This window comes from Vanellus vanellus (genome assembly GCF_965231255.1).
Source record: "Vanellus vanellus genome assembly, chromosome: 3".
Taxonomy (NCBI): Eukaryota; Metazoa; Chordata; class Aves; order Charadriiformes; family Charadriidae; genus Vanellus; species Vanellus vanellus.
The window spans coordinates 25,124,486-25,144,730 of NC_138907.1; the positions used below are offsets into that span (position 1 = coordinate 25,124,486).

Below are 20,245 nucleotides of genomic sequence, written 5' to 3' on the forward strand. Positions count from 1 at the left end.
AAGAATTTAGCCCATTTCTCTAGCTGGTTTGCTAATACAGCAGTGGGGAATTTTTTCATGAATTACATGCAAATGATTTTATAAGGACTGGGTGCTGAATTGCAACAAATGTAGTCTCTTTATTTTATAATTGCATGCCTGAAGTAAACATACTTATAAAACCTGACAAATGTAATAGATCTGAAGCAGCTCGCTGAAGTTTCATTACCTTAGTAATCTAACCCCCTGACCTTCTAGATGTGGGTAATGCAATCTGGTTTTATTTTCATTCATACCTTAGAAATTTTCTTCATATATGTTTGGGAATGCAAAGGTTAAACACCAAGACAGGGCCATTCGTTATTTGAAAGCCTTATCGTATTTTATTACTTCTTATGTTGCGAGAAGCATATTCATTATTTTGTATGTTTCATTTTTTCATAATATCAGTTTTGAAATGATTTTCTTGTTTTCTTTGGGAACTTGGGAGTTCTTAATATAAGTTGCCTCGATAATTTTCTTTTTCTGGAAAACCTGCTGAAGGTTTCTGACTTCTAAGGATTTAGGAGTTGTATCTGTACCGCTTAAAATAAGAATAACATAATCACTCCCGATTAAGAATTTCTATGATGAAACTGTACTATTAAATCTGAAATTTTGCTTTTGGCTTTTATCAATGCTGTTTCCCAGTCAGCTGAGGCCTGTTCAGTGGTACAGCGTGTCATCTAAAGCAGTACGTATCAGTGCTTAAAGTTTTTGACATAATTATTCTTTTAATCTTGGTGCCTACTGGAAACGCAGTTGCATTTGATCAGATCTGAACTTAAACTGTTTGACAAAGTTCAGATAAGATAGCAGGCTATATCTGAGTCACTAAAATGAAGAAGCAAGGCCAGCCTGGAATCCTTGTTTATCCACCAGCTCAGACCAATGAATGTCCTTCCCTGTGTAGCCAGAAAATCGTACTGTTTTTTTTCCTTCCTTTCGCTGTGCTGGGCAAAATACACTTTAGGAAGAAATGTGAGGAGTTATTTTTCCCCCCTGCAAAAATAATGCTTCTGAGTTTATTACAGCTTTACATGTATATGATGCTATCATGCTTGTTCTAGAATAATAACGTGTAGATTTTAATTTTCACTATGGCTGAAAGGTCATCTGTGTAAAGGTGAATGTAACTATAATTTAAGACATAGGCACTTGCCCCTTATTCATGGCTAGAGGACTAACACAGGAATTTAGTACTTTTGGGGTGCGGTGGGAAAGTGTTTTATGAAGGGAAGGAGCAAAAAGGGAAAAAATCTTTGAGGTTTCCATCCTAAACTAGTGCCATGGAGCAATCCGATTTGCTCCCTTCCTCCTACCGGGGTGAAAGCCATCTGTTTGAAGTGGCAAGCCACAAGGTCCATGTACCACGGCTAGAAGTGGGTTTCACTTATTTGTTTACTTCACAGAAGCCGTTGTCATCATGGCAAAGTATTAGATAGGATAACTGTTAACAATTTTGACAAGTTTGGAAGAGCAGTCTGCATCTCTCCTTATAAGGGTGAAATTAAAAGCACTTGATGGAATCTTTGCTTTTTTTTTAAATAAGAGGCTCTGCATAAAATTTGGTTTTCTCTTCACAATAAATGTTGTTGATAAAAAACTTGCTCACTGAATTTTTTCCCAGTTGATCTCCCAATGTTTTTCCTTTCTTTTCTTAGCGCTACAAGATTTGCAAGGAGATGTTGCATACTACACCCTCTTCTTGAATTCTACCGATGGTAGAAGAACTCTGAGGATCCCGGCTGATGTAAACTCTATAGTCATAGGTGATTTGCAGCCCAACACAGAGTACCAGATATTTTTTCAAGTTTTTAACGGAGCCCACAGCATCGACAGTGAGGTTGTGCATGTGACTACCTCAGACGGAGGTTGGTTAGCAGCGAATGTGGCTTGGCTTAAAATCTGAGAATGAAATTGATTGATTTTTGTTAGGGTTGAGATCAGTCATCCTTCCATTATAAAATTTCCGGTATAGAAGGAAAAAGGGCTAAAACGCTAAAATGCTTAAGTGCTGGTTGTCATCATGTGGTAGATCAATAAACGGTCCCACTGAGACAGAAGCAAAAGCTCTAATAGCAGATATTAACCCGGTTTGTTCTTATCTTCTCCTGCATACTCCTATCTGTGTGCACTAAGTTTGGAACTGAGTTCATATCAATAAATGGTGGAATTTAGAAACAATTAATGGGTTTTTTAAAAGATTTGCTCTGTGAAGCGATATGCTTTTGACATGACAGTCGTACACAGGGCCTTCCCTGAGTCACCAGAAACTCTAGGTGTAAGTTCAGCCACAAAGAAAATTCTTTATGAGTCATTTCTATGCCAGTGGGCAAGTGCGGGGGGAGGATAAAATAAAAAAAATAATTGTGAATATGAAATGTGTTTAGAATGGTCTTTCTAATCTTTTTGCTTTATAAAGTCTCATTATAAACATTATAATATCATTACCTCAGAAGCAAGTGTTCCAGGTCATTAGCAAAGCACTTTAAGTGAGGATTCCATTTCCTTTTTGATGCCAAAGGTCAGCACCTTTTGTTTATAAAATAGAATCAATCACAAGGACAATTTTTCAACTGGTGAAGATGGGTTCTTATGATAAAAATAGGTCTTTGCATGGTTATTTCTGACATGCTTAGGTAATTATGTAATTTAATGGTAAGGAAGGTGTTGTGGTTTCTTATTTTAAATAAGTGTTAGACTTCATCATTACCTATAGTAATCAACATTCAAAACCATTTACATAATGACAATATTGCATATTGCTTCATAGTGCTTCAGCTATGAGGCTGATAACGTCACGTTCCACCGGACATAGTGTTTTGGTCTCAGGTTTTGCTTTAAAAGCAAAATGCTCTGTTTTTCTCTTTTTTTTTTTTGGAAGGATTAGGATTGGGGAGACATAAAAATAATGTTTGTATGCTGGCGGTGCAGATGGGTGAATAATTTATCATCATATCTCACTGGCCACATACTACTGATGATTGACACTATGCTGCTGGTATAAAGCATTTTACCATCAGCTCTCATGGTTTCTAACTGAGAGTATAATAAGCCAATTTACAGAAGACTACAGACTGTGATAACTTCATCAGAGGAAAGCAGATAAGCAGTGAACCCTTTGCTAAACCTAAATACTAATCTGCATTTGGTTAAACAAGTGCTTTTGCAGAGACAGCTGGAGTTTATTCAGTTTCTTCCTTTATTTCTAGAGCCTGAGGGCATGTTCCCTCCAGAGGTTGTCATCATCAACAGTACAGCTGTACATGTCATCTGGACATCGCCTTCAAACCCAAATGGTGTTGTCACAGAATACTCTATCTATGTAAATAATAAGCAGTACAAGACTAGAATGAACGAGCCGGGGTCCTTTCTTTTAGCAGATTTGTCTCCATTCACTGTATATGATATACAGGTTAGCATATCTTTTCTGGGTCGCGTAATATACTTTACTTTTACATAAAATCTGTGTATTTCCAAGCGGAATGTTGTTTCATGGATTTCTTTACATACGTGGACATGTGTTTGCACTGATGTTTGCGTGCATATACATATAAGGCATAAATCTATTTTCAGTGTATTTTAGCTCTGTGTACACTTTTCATAATACAAATTTCCATTATCTTTTTTCAAACCCTCAAAACTCCATTTACTTTCCCCTAAATGCTCTGTGCTACAACATTAGCAAAGCCCCAACATATATTACAAAGAGGCAAAGATTCTACTCCTACTCATTAAAAGAAAATTGCAATTGTTTTAGAAACATCAGGCATGCATAATATATCAGCATAGAGAAATAATGATATTGCATTTGTCATCCTTTTATCATTTTTTTTTCTCCTTATCCTTCTGAGGAGGAAGCAGAGCTGATCTCTGAAATCATAGTAGTACTTTTTTTTTTTATGCTGTTAATAAGTACAATATTTTTTCTTTGCTTTTCCCTTACTTCATCTCTACCTTTGCCTCTCTATTCATATATCTAATGAAAGGCAAAATACTGTGTACAGAATAAAAAAAAAAAAAAAAATCCTATCCTTAAGTTGTATTAATATATTCAAGAAATGCAGTTTGACACTTACTTGTAACTATACCTGTCTGTTTTGTTCAGGTTTGGTTTGCATTATAGATGAGAAGGACTTAGCAGTACCATGTACACTTCGTTCTGAAAATTTGCATCCAGTTACTACATGCCATAAATAAACATCACAGACGGGCATACCGTAACAGATTTCTATGTTCCAGTCCCTCTGAAACAGCAAACCTCCATCCATGAATACACATGTGACTTTCTGAATGCTGCTTGGAAACACATTTGTCTTTTCTCAATAACAATGCAAATTCAGTGTACTGCCTCACTTATAGACTCTCTATATTAATTTACCATGGCCACCTTCTGTTCCTTGAGATGTTAATTATTCTTCTCTTCTGCGTTCCTAGTCTTCATACTGGAACTATATTTGCATCAATGTGACAGGTAAAACCAAAATAAGCTGGTTTTACTTTTTCTTTTTTTAAATTCTTTTTCTTCTTGTCCTGGAAACAATATTATCTTGGATGCATGGGCATCTCACTGGTAATCTTACTGCATTATGCTTCATTTTTTGTTCTCTTTTATGAGTAACTTCTCTGTTGACAATACAGAAGCGATGTTACCATTCTTCACTAGATATTTCACTTTGCCTCTGCCTAGTTTAACTCCAAGAATTGAAAGAATAATTTTTTAATTCTGTAGCGTTTTTCATAAAAAAGTGTATGATTCCTATTTGCATTTTTCACTTTTAATTTTCCAGAACAGACATGAAGGAATAGAAAATATTAAGGAAAAAATACCTGTGTTTTTGTGTCATAATATATGGTAGATGTAGAAAACTTACTCAAGTTTTTTCAGTGTTGTGTACCAGATTCTACATATACATGCACAAAACCAAATTCACCGTGACTCTGTTTGTGATGATTCAATAGAGAACAGCAATTACTGCCAGAGGGCTGCATGTACCCTTTTTTTTGAAAACGGTGCGGGAAAATGTGATACAGCGCAGTACATCTCTGGTAGATATACTTATCTCAAAGCTGTGGTATTTTCCTGGCTGCATGGAATCTGTTAAACAGAAAAGAATAAAATCTTGGGTGAAGAGGGAAGTCTAAACAAGTAGCAGAGCTGAATAATTTCTGCAGCTGATTATGTGAAACTCATGTTCCTCTTCATCAGATTGAAGCCTGCACGGTGTATGCCTGTGTGAGAAGCAATGGGACCCAGATTACAACTGTGGAAGATGAGCCCCAGCAGCTGTCAGCACCCATTATTCACATAATTGGCTCAAGGTACTGTGCTATAGGTGGCTTTCATATATCAGAGTGATTTGTGGATGGAATGGGGACCAGAATGTAAGGTTGTCCGCTCTCAGTTGAATAAGGTGCATAAAAGAATTCGGTGCACACTTCGAAAATATTTTCATGGTTGTTATTTTTGGTCTTTTGGACTTTTTGGCCAAAAGAGCAACTGAAGAGATCTTACCCTTGGTTGATTGCACATACCCATTTGGGTATCACTGTGCTGTGGTAATAAATAAAGCATAAGTGGAAGTAGTTAAGAGAAGAAGTGTAGAGGAATGAAAATTATCACATTTTGCTGTCAGTTAAGAAGAGGAAGATTAATGCTCAGGGAGCAATGCGATGCTGATAATGGAAACAGAATAATTGTGGGTAAAAAAAAAAAAAGTCACCTATCACAACAGTAAGAATTAGTAAGCTATCTTAAAAGGCGTGCATATATCTATGTCTCCTTGAACCACTGTTTGCAATCTGCCCATCCACTACATCCACAGGCATGGGCAAACTTCTTAGTTGTAAAGGGAGCATCAGATTTGCAGTCCTTAGAAGCAGCCACATACAGTGATTCTTCGGGAGTGAATATCTTCCAAAGACAGACTAAAACTAAACTTGCTAACACGTTTTTCAGAATTACACCAACAATAGAACTAGTTACCCTTCTCTGTGTGTTATTGCTCATGTCATTTTACTAGACTTCTGCTGGGTTTGCTCATTAGCAGTATTTCTTTTCTAGAAAGAAAAAAGTATCTATTTTTAAATAGCAAAAACACAACACCTGAACCTTCAGAAACGGCCAACAGAACGGATTTGCTCCTCCAGCCTCTTAAGGGCTTTGGTTTGCTGTTTATCATTTCTACATTTTGTTTGAATTCAGCATTTGTCTCTGCATAAGGGTGAAACTAAGCTTGCTATTTTTCTGTCACACACACAGATATAGTCAAACCTTGTTTGATGATAAGGACTCAATTCGGGATCTCATCTTTTGCCCTTGGCTTTAACTTATGTGTGCCTTTGTCTGTATTGTCTGTACTGCACTTATGCATGTTTCTGCTATTATATATAGACTAAATATGTCATAACACATGAATGCAAAAGGATCAAAAATGCCTTCCTACTTTATAATCTGCTCAGCCAGAAACAGACTCTGTTTCTACGCTGCCTTTTCCTACATGTCATATTATCATCAGCTGTTCTTATATCCCAAAAGAATACTAACTACTGATCGATTGCCCGGACATGTCTGGCCGTGGCCTACACGTGCCCCGGGTAGTTCATTTATTTGCCACGGTGGATTTGCTACAGTGGAATTTAATCAATAGCTAATTCATTAATTCTGGTCCTCGAGTATGTAGGGATTGTGCAGTATAAAAATGACTGGCTGGCTTCAGCTTTGATTGAAATATGACAAACACTACAACTGACAGCTTCAACAGATGCTGGGCTGAATATGAATTTTGCTTATTTATCCTCCATAAAAGAAAACTCTTGGGCAAAAAACCAGTTTGTGTAGACAAGAGGACATTTTAATACATATCTGTCATCAAACAGAGAAAAAAGGCATTTCTAGAGTACAGACTCATGGGATACCTGAGCTATAATACAGACTGTGCAGTTTATGGACTTTAATTGGAATCATGGCGTTTTTCCCTCTTCTGAATTAGTTTGGGGGGCTGTATTATTGATGAGAATGCTGTAGTATAATGTCTTTGTAGCATTCACAAATAATTGTTTTAAAATTTGCCTCAAGCTGCTGCATGACATAAATTATAATTTCACCCACCAACTTCTTAGAAGTCTTTCTGATAGCAGCTCCATCCACACTGTTCTAATGAAGGTTATACCACCGGAGCCATTATAAATACCTTACTTTTCCACCTCTTACAGTTAATAACTCAGCTTCAGGCTGAAACTTGGCACAAAAGGTCGCAGTCCTGGAATGATTATTTTATAATGCCAAACTTCAAATAGAAAACGGTACGGGCCCCAGTCGTGATGTCCAAAGTCGGGTTCTGGTTTGTTATGTTTCTTGCCTGTGGTTCGGGGTTTTTGGGGGGAGGTAGAGAAGTTGCATTGGCCATGTTTAGGTAGAAACAAATCCTATTGAAATCAAGCATGCCTTGGTTTTTTTAGTTAGGACTTCAAGGTTTGTCTCTATAGAGAAGTATTGTATTTTATTGCACAGTTTAGAAAGTTCTCTGGATACTACATGCATGTGGAAGATCACTTAAAGTTTGCACAGTAGATTAAATTCTTGTGGTGTGTTGGAAAATAGTCCATTCCCATTTAAAATATGTTTCTTCTTTCTCTTTTCCCTTGTAATACAGTAGCAGCTTTGTTGCTTTCAGAAAATTGAGGCACAATGCAGATGAACCCTGCCAGCAATTCTGTTCACTGCTTAATTAAAAGGTTGATGGCTCTGCAAACACCATGTGGCTTAAACTAGGGAAAATCTTTCACAGCTTCATGAGGCAAGCGAGGGCCCTTTATGCACCTTGGGGAGAACCAGAAACCCTGGTCAGGGTGTAATAGAAAACTCAAAGAAGATAAGGCCATGGGAGAAAAGCTAGGTGAATTCTTTGGTTTGATGTTCGGTTTCATGGGGCTTAGGAAGGTTTCTGTATCAGATGCTGTTCATGGGTGAATGAGCTGGAGAAATTATTTCAAATTAACATGTTAGTGAGATTTTGGAACAAATGGATAAAACTTATAGCAATAATTTGTTGGGATGAGGGTATTTGCTGAGGAGTTCTAAAGCAGCTCAAATATGAAAGTGTCAAACTACTGTGCTGTGTAAAATATCCTTTAAATTGGTCTTGGTACTGGAGGAATGGAAGATGAGTCAATATGTAGTGCAAATTCCTCCATGGGGATCTGGGGAACTAAAGACCAGTAAGCCTGATTTTCTGTACTGGAAAAATGGGCAGAAAGTGAAAAAAAGAAAGGGATTCATAACTATGTGAATAAAGATGAAATGCTGGGGAAGATTGTTGTGGAGTCATGTCCAGCCAACGTATGACAAGCTAACCAGAAATATCCAGAGGACAGGCAAAACACAAAGGGTTCTCTCCTATGCTTACTTTTATAGCACTTTCCCGTGCGTGTTCAAGACAGTGTTCCCATAGAGGAAACCTGATCACTCTCCGTACTTTAGTAATGGGAAAAACAAAGCACAGAAAGATTTCCCTAAGTTTGTAGCAACAACAGAAGCATAATGCTATTTATCAGACTTTCTGTGCTGTGTCATACCGCCTCTTTTAATTATATTAGCACTGCAGTCAGCAGTGCAGCAGGTAGTTAACTCTTATGCAATAATGTTAAAGCAGTTGCTCAGTATGTGTGATCTCATGATGAGAAAAGTATTTTATCCACTGGTCATTAATAATAGCAGCGTTCCCTATCTTAAGAAAGTCAGGTGAATCTTGTGATTTTTCTGTGATTTTTTTTTTTTTAAATCCAGCTTCTAAAAGTAGAGTCACCGAATCTTAGATTTAATGTGATTTTTTTAAATTTAACCCTTGCATGTGATGAGACTAACACAACGTTCATTGTCAAGATTCAAAAGTGAGGAGTCATGATATTTTTAATCTTCATGGTTAAACCTTTACTATTGTGTTGAGGAAAAAACAGGAGTTCTTTTCACAACTCATGGACACTTGAAGCTGGTGATACTTGAAGCAGGCAAAAAACAGAATTTTCTTTCCAAAGTCTGATTTACCAAAATGTGTCTGATGTGATATCAAAACTCTGAAATACTGATATTTTTCATGGATTTTTTAAAAAAAAAACAAACAGTATTTCTACCTGGAAATGTCAGAATGGATTGTCTTCACGTGCTTGAGCCAAAGGATTTCAGTTTGCTCTGTTGCACCAAAAGCAAATACACCTTGTTCTTTATCACCTGGAAGTGCTTCAGTGCCTCATGGACCTTGTAGTCTGAAGCAGTTCTTTCCTGTGAACCTGGTTAGGCTGCCTTTGCTCTGGGAGGGGAGCCCTACTTCGGTATTTTCACCACATTGACAGCAGTCACAGAAGGGACTCGTCCAGCATTTGAACTATCATAAATTGCACACGCTTGAAGGGAGGTTTTCTCTGGGTAGGGAAGGACTAAATGCCACATGCCAGGTGTCGTGCATCCCCCTGTGCCCAGAATTTGCAAGTCTGCTTCTGTAGTTCAGGCTGTGGGCGCTTACTAGCATAGACACAACTCCGGTTTACCTGCGAGGGAGTAACTGGGGGTGAAGAGAAGGAGAGGGTGGGCAGGCTCCATCTCCACGTTTCTGCACCTGTATCAAATGCACCGTACGGGATACAGGTGGCTGCATGCTAAAGCATCCATCGTGTCCCATTAAAACTGCAGCCGCTCCAGAAGGTTCTCGCTCATTCTGGGGTATTTCTGCAGATTGGGGGGTGTCAAAAAGCCTCTGCAGTCCCATGAAAACCCTGCTGAATTTTTTAAACTGACCTATGCATTGTTCTTGCTGTGTTGTTTTGAAAACCACCACAATTTGCCGTGGGTGGCAAACATCAGAATATACGTGGAACATTCATAAAATTGTGAAGTAGTTTGTTTATTTGTGAATATATACAGCTGTGGTTTTGTTGGAAGATCATACTGAGTTTTACCCTTTCAGTGGCACTGGTCAGAGAATGCTCGTGCCACATGATTTCTTTGTGCAGCTGCAGCTTTACACAATACCAGGCTGTGTCCACCCCAAATTTGTATCTATAAATTGAATAATAATAAAGTGATTCGTTGTTAAAGGAAAAAAATACATGCTGAACTCTGCAGAAAAGGCAAAATGTTCAAATCATTGCATCAATTCTCAGGCCTAATTTGAAATTATTTTAGAGAGAAATATGACTTGCAAAACTGCAAAAACTGGCACAATACATTGAAAATACACCCTCGAGGGTCTGAATGAAACTTGCAGAAAGCAAATAATTCAAAAATATGACTTGAAATGCTTTCTTTGCTCCCGTGATCTATACTGTGCGAAGACCGGGAGAGAGTTACAACGGCATTTATAAAGGCTGAAGTACTACACTTCTGTTCCTTTTCTTTTTATCTTTTTTCTGAAGTTTGCACAATATATTTTCCTGCTCTTACGTTTTTAAGTTAGGTCCTGTAACATCATTTAAATTTAGATGTGTGTCTATGCAAATGTGCGTTCATGTGCATGTCGTAGAATATGTAGTTAATAAAAAATAGCCATGTACGGAATATGGAATTAAATCTGGTTCAGATGAAGACCTTGGAATGATAATGGTGAGTCTACAAGTCACCTATAAAGTTATTCCATCATAGATGACATTAATTCCTGTTCTGCAAAGGCTTATTGCTGTATGTATTCCTCTGTTTTTACCTCAAGGAAGTGAAATAATAGTTCAGTTATTTTTATTCTGTTAAGATGTCAAAGTTTATCTCAGCAGCTGCTGTTTCACTGTAAGACTTTCACTTTAAATTAATGCTAATTTATGATGTCACTGGCATTCTGACAGTGGCTGTGTAAATGGGACATGGAGATTAAAAAGAGGTACTTGGAGCCTAAGTATATACTGTGCAATGTTGTCAGTTCTCCATGTATCGCTGGGATCTCCTTCACTACCCAAATATAGTCACAGTGAAACAAATTTGTGTCTTATGCAACATTGCAGAAGGATTGTGGAAAACTCAAAATGGAAACTTCAAAAAATGTTTTCATTTGAAATACCCATGTAAAATGTGTACATTATAAAAGGCAGAGGAAATTTCTGTCTCAAATGTCCCTTTTGACATTTTTTTTTTTTTTAAATTGTAATACTAAGTGAGATTTTGGAGCCAACATCTGCACATTTTTAGTAGTGACAGACTTTCTACAATTTTACATGATTTTTCCTGTAAGATACCTTCTTCCTTAAACTAATGATGGTCTGATATCAAACCTGAAATCAACAGGATTTTGTTTTACAGACAGTCTTACAGGGGCTGCTGCAGTTATACTTCTGAACTCAAAGTCAGAAGTCTTGAGTCTTACTTTTGAAAAACACTCATTTTTACTTCTAATTTTATGTCCATGAAAATATTTAAGCCCAGAAGAGAACTAGTGCTTACCGATACTCTGATGGGTTCTTACTTTCTTTTATTTATTTGCTGAAGAATACATTTCAGAGCAACGTACTTTTCGTATAATTTTTTTTGAAAGCAAAGACAAGATGAATACCAATCTATTCTAAATGGTGACTGAGCACAATGTAAGCTGCACTGGCTACAGCTCAGAGGGAAGGGGGTGGTCTTTTGCCCCCCAAATGCCCATCCTCCACCAAGTTCCTATCTGAGAATGGTCACAGCAGCCATGAAAATAGTTCATGTGTGCCTTTGCTATAGGACCAGGAAGGCATATTGAATACTTTCCGATACCACTGAAGTGAAACGAGTAAAATGCTCGAAAGTTTATTACACGTAAGTTTCCAAAAGTATGAATGTCTTTTAAATAGCTACCTTTAAGGACTTTGATTGCATGTGATTTATTTTCCCAGAGTTTTATCACATATTGACACTTTTTTTGAACTTTCACACCTTTTGGTTATTAAAGCGGCTGTGAAATCCAGCAGAACAGTTTGGACAGTTCAAAATATTTCACTCCATGTGAACTAGTATAAAATGGAACTACTTTATGCTAATCCTTTAATATAAGTATCCACAGAAACATAAATACTTTAAATAATTTAACAGATTTTAATTTTTCTGCTTATTGTAGATCTCTTCAAATCAGCTGGGCATCACCAGGACAGCCAAATGGCATTATCCTGGGATACGAACTCTTACGTAAAGCATGGCAGAGGTGTACCCCATCGAAGACTCCAAGGAGCAGCAAAAGTAATAGAATTTGCATCTCATTAGAATGTAAAAAGGATGAAAATATCTGTGGAGAAGTGTGTTATCATCCAGAATTGAAGGTGTGTGTATGTTCTTAAGTTAGCAATGTCATGAAAAATTATACTTTTAGGAATAAGTCTAAACCAAACCTATTTAGTTATCAGAAGAACGGAAGTGGAGGGTTCTGCTTCTTTTGAGATTTTAAAATCAAGGCTCTGATATGTGTCTTGAAACTTTTTTAAAATCGAATATGGATGTTTGAGCTCAGTACTGTGCAAAAGTATGCATCAGTGTATGTAAGTCAGCTGTTGACAAGTGATTCTGTTGTCTTAGGTCTGTGATTGTTGACTTTATTTCTCCTTTCAGAAGAAAAGAACTGATTAGCACTTATGAATGTGTCTTGCATTAACACTTTGGTTTGGAGCAATAGCACAGTTCTGAAGTGAATCCCCAGATTGTTTTCATTTACTACATGCTAGTTCAGAATAGAAGTGGTTTTAATACATGTGAAGTAAATCCCTTGCACGGGAAGCTAAGCCGGAACCTGTGCTTCAAAAACCCTTCAAATATGCTCCAGCTCCGGATGGGGACTTTAGGTTCCCAACCAGTCTGTAGACCACCGCACTTCACAAGCACGTATCCAAAGTTTCTTCCCTTCAGAAAACTTTGCCCTACGTGCATAGTGCAAATGTTCATTGCAAGGACTCAGGCTGTATCTGATCCAAAGTAAATCTCACAAGCCATGTATAATGGAAGTGTGAGGAATCTCAGTTCCAACCTCTTGAATCCACTGATCCAATCCCATTGTGACAAATTACATGGTGGGTATATATGTATATAGAGCTCTGTATGTATTTTTGCATCCCACTTGGAACAATCGGTTTTGCTCAGCTACTTGCCACAGATCACACACTGTAACCTACTATAGGAGATTTTTTGTCTGCTCAAGTATTCGGGTATCAGTGGATACTGATGAAATCGTTGTTCATATGGCTCCTTTGGCATCAAGTGATTGCACTGGACCACTTAAAGGCCATAGAAAATTTTCTAGGTTTATGCGGAATTTTAAAAACACTAGTAAGATTATAAAGCTTCTCTCTGTGTGAGAAATCATTTCTCAAACCCTATATGGACAGCAGTGGTTATTAACATGACTTGCTGTTTTGCCACCCCCCCTCAAATTCTTCCTTGGCTAAATGCTTAATGACCAGATTCTCCAGTACAGAAAATCTATTCAGATTCAGCTACAAGTGTGTGGCTGTTACATGACAATGATGAGCAGCTCTGAATGGGATCCATTGTGGTTTGTCAGATGTATTTTTAAATTATGGCTATTTTCAGGTTAATCTTCATATGAGTTCCTGTTTAGCAGTAGGATCAATAGCGTAGTGGGAGCCTGTAATGGTTTTTATTGACAAATGAGGTAGAAAACTCTTAGTTTGAAAGTAAGATTTAATGTAATGAAATAGTGTCCCTATTTGTCAAAGGCATCATCACATGTTCTATGACTAAAGCAAACAATATGTATTCACAAGATTCCCTGTCAGACAAGACAGTAATTAAGGAAGTGAGTTATTTGAGGTGTTCAAATCAAAATATAAATTATTCCAGTGAAAACAGCTTTAGCTTTTGAGTTACCTTGAAAGCAGCACTATATATATATATATATATATGTATTTCTGAAATCTTGCAAGTGAATTACGGGCAATCCTTTGTTCTAAAAGGTAAATTTACTTATTTCAAGTTTTTGGCATGGTAGACTTTTTAAGAGATCTTGGCATGTGTATGAGTTAAATTTGTGTTATATTAATTTTAGAAGGTTTCTTCTCTGTTTTTATTTTTTCAGCCTTCGTGTGTTTATGGTAACTTTGAGCTTGGAGAGTGTCCATTTATTTTTATAGCTTCCTGACTTTCAAATTTTTTCTAATTAATTTTGCATTATTTTCTTATAATGGTCTGTCTGTATTCTCAGAGACTGCGGTTAGGAGTGGGTGTTATTTGGTTAAGAAATGGACATATACTAAATGGCTGGGAGGTCCACAGGAAACTGCAGCACTCATACAGAAAATGGAGCAATTTTTGTGGGTCAATTGATTAAAATCCCCCTCCTGATGCTTCGCCTGGTTTGCTATGTGTACGCCCCCCAGCCATCCAAAATGTCTGCAACAGGTCCTGGTGCATCCATGTTCCTCTTAAACTAGAGTCTGGGACAGAGACAGCATAAGACCTTACGTGGCAGCCCTCTGTCACACTTTTACAGAATTCACTGTCAATCTATGCCAGCTATAATGCTGAAGCATTTATGCCAGTGTAGGTGGTCTTTAGATTCAACAGCTGAAGAAAAGTAATACTGACTAGCGTACGCTTGTTCTGAAAAGAAAGCCTCGTACCGCATTGCCAGCTGCTATTCGCCATACGTTTATTGTACAGCCAAATGTGAAGAGACGCCACTGAAAAGACATGCCACTGAAAGTTAAATGCTGAACAGCTTCAGTAATATTTAGATCCAGAATAATAAACAAGTTTTTTGTTCGTTTGACAATAGGCTGGTCAGCAAAAGCAGGCAGATTGTATATATGTAGACAACTAGGTTGTGGAGTTCTCACTTTTGCTTAAGTCATGTATTGCACCTTGTATACAGGGCACACACAATGGGTCTAATTTCCTTCTTACAATTTCCTTGAATTCAGGAGTATGAAGTGAGAGGAAAAGTAGGCCTTTTACACGAAAATAATTTGGAGATATGTCTTGGGTTATTTATTAGTATTTCCTTATGGATTTATGGGTTCAATTTGGCATCATCAACTTGCTATTGTAAGTCACCGCAGAAAAAGAGGGACGAGTTATCGTTTCTTATCTACATAAGAGATCACCAAAATATAATTCCATCCATCCATAGGCACCAAAATTTTTCAGTAATAGGAATACAAGGGTGTGTTTTCACTGTGCAGCAGAGAGGGATACAGACTCTTTTCAGCTAAGATTGGCTGAGTTGGGTCCAGCTAAGTGGCACAGTTATATCAGAAAGGCAGTGCTAAATGGCCCGGGTGCAGGGTTGCACTGGCACCTGTGCACTGCGTTTGGGATCCAGGTTAGTATCTCTGCATAGCATTGTGCTGTGTAAATAAACCAACTTGCTCAGAGCTGTCTTGGGAATCTCTAAAAGAGCAAATGACCTTTTTACTACAAGGAACGTGTACGTGCACATTCATGGGCTCATGTAGGCCTGATATTAAGCCTAATGAAGACCAAAAAAGATTCCTGCTACCATAAATAATCTTTGCATCAGGTCCCTACTTGTTTCTAGTTGTTAATCCAGTTTTCTGCTTCAACATCAGAAATCTTTGTTATTTTAGCTAACACAGTGTTATTTAAAGCTAACACAGTGCTGTGCCTGGTATCCTTACCCTGGTATTTGTAATCAGACTTGGGTGGATTTATAATTCTTGAGACCAGAAAGGATTTAGAAAGGGGGTTTTGTGCATAATTTTGCAGAAAAGCTGACAATACACTCTCATGTTGAATTTTGTCAGCTGCCAGGAGGGTCCCTACGTCCTGCATACCTTTTATGGTAACCTGTGCTGCTTGGGTGTTTCCAAGCTGCCAACATTGACAATCTTTTCCTAGCTGTTTTCAGTAAGGTGTGATCCATAACTCCATCCACCTATTTGAAATCTCAAAGCAGACATCAGCTGACTGAGCACGTATCATGAGATCTGTAGAGTTGTACTTCAATTAACGTGGGAACGTGCCCTAGCTTCCCCCATCAGGGAGCATAAACTCAGGACCAATGGGGAAATCATTCCTGTATTATCCATGTTGCTACTGAACTGTCCTTCTGGTGTTATTGGTATCTTGAGGTGAACACTGAAAATAATGAGACAGGTACAGTAGAAATGTAATTAAAACAGTGGCATAAAAGCTAATAATTTCCTTACACAATGGCCCGTGAGTATGAACATCAATGGTTAAAAGCATCCTGACTGACTGTTAATACAGCTTCAGCACTTTTTATTTTCAGTAGCAACAAGCTGTATAAATCTGCAGTTAATGAACTAATCAAGTATAACTTTGACATTACTAGGAGGTGTACAGGCTTACCTCTTTACTCACCGTAATCAACATGTGCCATTTGTTAAAAACACCAGCGGCACAGAGTCTAGTTGGAGGCCTGTAACCAGTGGTGTCCCCCAGGGGTCAATACTTGGTCCAATTTTGTTTAATATATTCATTAATGACCTGGATGAGGGGACAGAGTGTAACCTCAGCAAGTTTGCTGATGATACCAAACTGGGTGGGGTGGCTGACACCCCAGAGGGCCGTGCTGCCATCCAGTGTGACCTGGACAGGCTGGAGAGCTGGGCAGAGAAGAACCTAATGAGGTTCAACAAAAGCAAGTGCAAGGTCCTGCACCTGGGGAGGAAGAATGCTAGGCACCAGTATAGGTTAGGGGCGGACCTGCTGGGAAGTAGCTCTGAGGAGAAGGATCTGGGGGTCGTGGTAGACAGTAAATTATCCATGGCCCAGCAATGTGCCCTTGTTGCCAAAAAGGCCAATGGAATCCTGGGCTGCATAGGGAAGAGTGTGGCCAGTAGGTCGAGGGAGGTCATTCTCCCCCTCTACTCTGCGCTGGTGAGGCCACAACTGGAATACTGTGTCCAGTTTTGGGCTCCCCAGTTCAAGAGGGACAGGGAACTGCTGGAGCGAGTCCAGCGAAGAGCAACTAAGATGATTAAGGGATTGGAGCATCTCCCTTACGAGGAAAGGCTGAGAGAGCTGGGACTCTTGAGCCTGGAGAAGAGAAGGCTGAGGGGAGACCTTATTATGGCGTACAAGTATCTAAAGGGTGGGTTGAAAGAGGATGGGGCCAGGCTCTTTTCAATGGTTCCCAGTGACAGGACGAGGGGCAATGGGCACAAGTTAGAACACAGGAAGTTCCGTTCAAATACACGGAAACACTTCTTTACGGTGAGGGTGACAGAGCACTGGCACAGGCTGCCCAGGGAGGTTGTGGAGTCCCCTTCTCTGGAGGTTTTCAAGACCCGCCTGGATGCAGTCCTGAGTAATGTGCTCTGGGCAATGCTGCTTTAGCAGGGGAGTTGGACTAGATGATCTCTAGAGGTCCCTTCCAACTCTGAAAATTCTGAGATTCTGTGATTCTGTGACTCTTCTTTTTAAGGACTGGAGGAGCAAAATGATGGCTTGATAGCTAGCCTCAAAAGCACGATTTTCAGGAGTAGAAACTAACACATCTCGACATTGGTGAAGGATATTCAACAATATTTATGTAAAATTTACTATTAATGCCAGCAATATTGTACAAATTCTTTGTAAGTACTTTCAGGCTTAGAGAACCTTTAAAAAGGTAACACTTCATGTATAGTGTGTGTTGTAACACAGCTGAAGAACAGGAAATTAGATTCATTTTAGTAAGATAACATATAGGGATTTGTAACAGAATAACAATCTAAGGCTGTACCAGTTACCAAAAAGGAACAGCAGTTTGAGAAAAGAAATGGGTGACTAAGTATACTTAGCAAAAAATGGGTGTCTATGTAGATTCAGAGATAATTTAAGTAAAAAAGAATGAGCCTTGCTAATTTAAAATAGTCCCTCTCACATGCGAACATGATGGGTCAATCATTACTCTGGTGTTTGCTCCACAGGCAGAAATTTTTAATGAACTCCTGTAGCTAATAGGAATTCCTTAGAGTGTTTTGTGAATTGCTATTTTGCAAAGTGGCGCTGGCAGCAAGCGTTTGACAAGAAGGATAAACATGGCTGCCTAGCACAGCTGTTTATTTGAGTAAATCAGTCCTAGCTCAACTGGCATGCGTCCATAAGGCCAGATAATATCCTTCAGCAAAGTCTTCAGCAAGCAGAGGGATCGGGGATGACACAATTTTAATTAAGAGAGAGCTGCATCGATAAGTTTGGAGTATTTTTAAAAATTGTTAAAATGTAGTGTAATCCTGCCGCCAGATCTGCTATCTAGTTACTCTGCGCTGTTGTCATGGCTGCCTGGGCCTTGCTCAGGTACCGTCATAAGCCTCTCTTCGTGCCCAGCCCTTCCCAGTCCCAGTGCTCCTGGGTCACAGCCCCTCTGCGGGCTTGGTTGGGAGGCTAACCACAGGATTGATTTGTACATAACTCAGCCTACCAATATTTTTAAGGGCTCCCATGATAGCTAAGGATGAACATTTTGTATCACCTCCATAAACAGTAAAGGTCTCCTGCTTAGCAAGCGTATGTCAAGCATTCAACCCTCTGTACAAGAGTGAGAACTCCGACCTGGCTAAAATGTTGGTGTCACTGTATCGGATCGCTATGAGGCTTCTGCTCCCATCTACATAGTAACACCATCCAGTTGGGACTGTCACTTTTAGATCTAAGAGGATGAGATAATAGTAACCTTTTGCCACTATAACTTTCAATCCATCTGCTTGCCTTCTTTGTCAATGACATAATTTTAGCATTACTTGAATGCGTTTTATTTTATGGATTGATAATGCAAGAATCCCTGGGCTGAATATCAATGCAAACAGAAACTAACTATCTTTAGAGGACTGCCAAAAAAGTGTTATTTAACAATTTACAGCTGACTGCAGAGGATCTTATGGAGCTACATAATAATAGCACCAACTATATCAATCGGTGATGCCAGATGAGAGTCTGAATGTGTTTTAGAGCTGACTGGAGCCCTTTTTGGAAGCTGTCTAACAGGGTATTGAGAAATACTGAGGATCTTAAATAATTTTTAACAAGGAAAAGTAGCTGCTGAAACTATTGTAACATACCTGGGTGTTCAGCCAGGGTTTTTTTTGGAGGGAATTAAGGAGGAAAAGGAGAGACACCAGTAATAATGCAAGCTTACAAATAGTGTTCCAACCAGAATGCTTTAGAGTTAGTCCTAAAATGGCCCTCCCAGTGTCTGTGTAAAATATGCAGAGCAGCTCTTTCTACTGAGGACTCACAGGAGAAGGGGCATTTCTTAAAACTGAGAGCATTGCACGGAAAGTAAAATGGCTGCTCAAGCATTTGAGCCTGGATAATGCCAAAGATGTGCAAGATTCTTTCTCTGAAAGATGGAAAGACTGTGCTTGGGTGAAATTTGGGTGGTGTGCGTCGCTGAAAAGAAGGAAACAGTACAGGAATGACTAACGAAATCCATGACAAGAAGAGAATTTGGGCTAGACAGATCGCAGAGGGAGACACAATCCCAATGGGCACAGAAATTGGGACCAAGAAAGTGTGAGGAACATGTATTTGGCCTCCTTTCATGTAGGCATGTACAGTATGTACTGGCTCTGGTGTCTCAAGCTCAGGATGCAGCAAAAAGGACAGGACAGGGGCCATTCTTTACAAGTGTCAAAGAGTTGTCGCTAGATAGGATCAATTCTCAGGATACTGGCATGACAGTACTTGATTTGATATTTTTAAGAATGCTTTTAAATGACTTGGAGGTACAGAGAGACCAGGTAATCTTCTAGGTTGCTTTGGAGCCAATTGTAAATGAAAATAAACCTCAGCCTGGAGTGTGTGCCAGTCACAAAAAAGTATCCAAAAGATGGGAACCAGAGAAGAGGTGTAAAGCAGAGTTTTATTTGACATCTTAACTAATGATCTGGAAGAAAGGACAGTAGGTTAATTAAATTCAAAGATTGGATTATATTACCAGTGGCAAGGTGGACAGCAAAATAATATAATAGGACCTACAGAGACTCTAAATTCCTCAACAGAAAATGACAAAATTCAACTACGTTGGTAGTCTAAAACAGATGCTGAACAAGAAAGTGTGCTGGAAAAACAGAAAACTGTGTGACAATTCAAAGCATATAAGTTTATAAAACCTCAAAATATAGTGGGGAAAGAAGAACACCTTCTGCCATACCTCATGTTAATTTTGGGCTACATATTGTTTATGGATTGTAAATTGTTAACTTTAGAACCTAACCTAATACTCCCAAGGGTGATTGAGTAAAGGCCATTCAAAACTGGACAAAACAAAGCATCATGTATTCACACAGAAGTCAGAAA

General features: G+C 38.7%; 1 protein-coding gene across 1 annotated transcript in view; it reads left to right on the top strand.

Annotated features, from left to right (window-relative positions):
• The window catches only part of USH2A (usherin), a gene marked incomplete at its 3' end in the record, with an annotated part of 409,152 nt that overhangs the window by 291,662 nt on the left and 97,245 nt on the right, over window positions 1-20,245 (top strand). Inside the window, exons 44-47 of the mRNA XM_082480510.1 lie at window positions 1,683-1,892; window positions 3,234-3,436; window positions 5,231-5,343; window positions 12,090-12,288. Of these exons, the coding sequence (XP_082336636.1) occupies window positions 1,683-1,892; window positions 3,234-3,436; window positions 5,231-5,343; window positions 12,090-12,288 (725 nt within the window). The remainder of the gene's footprint in view (window positions 1-1,682; window positions 1,893-3,233; window positions 3,437-5,230; window positions 5,344-12,089; window positions 12,289-20,245) is intronic.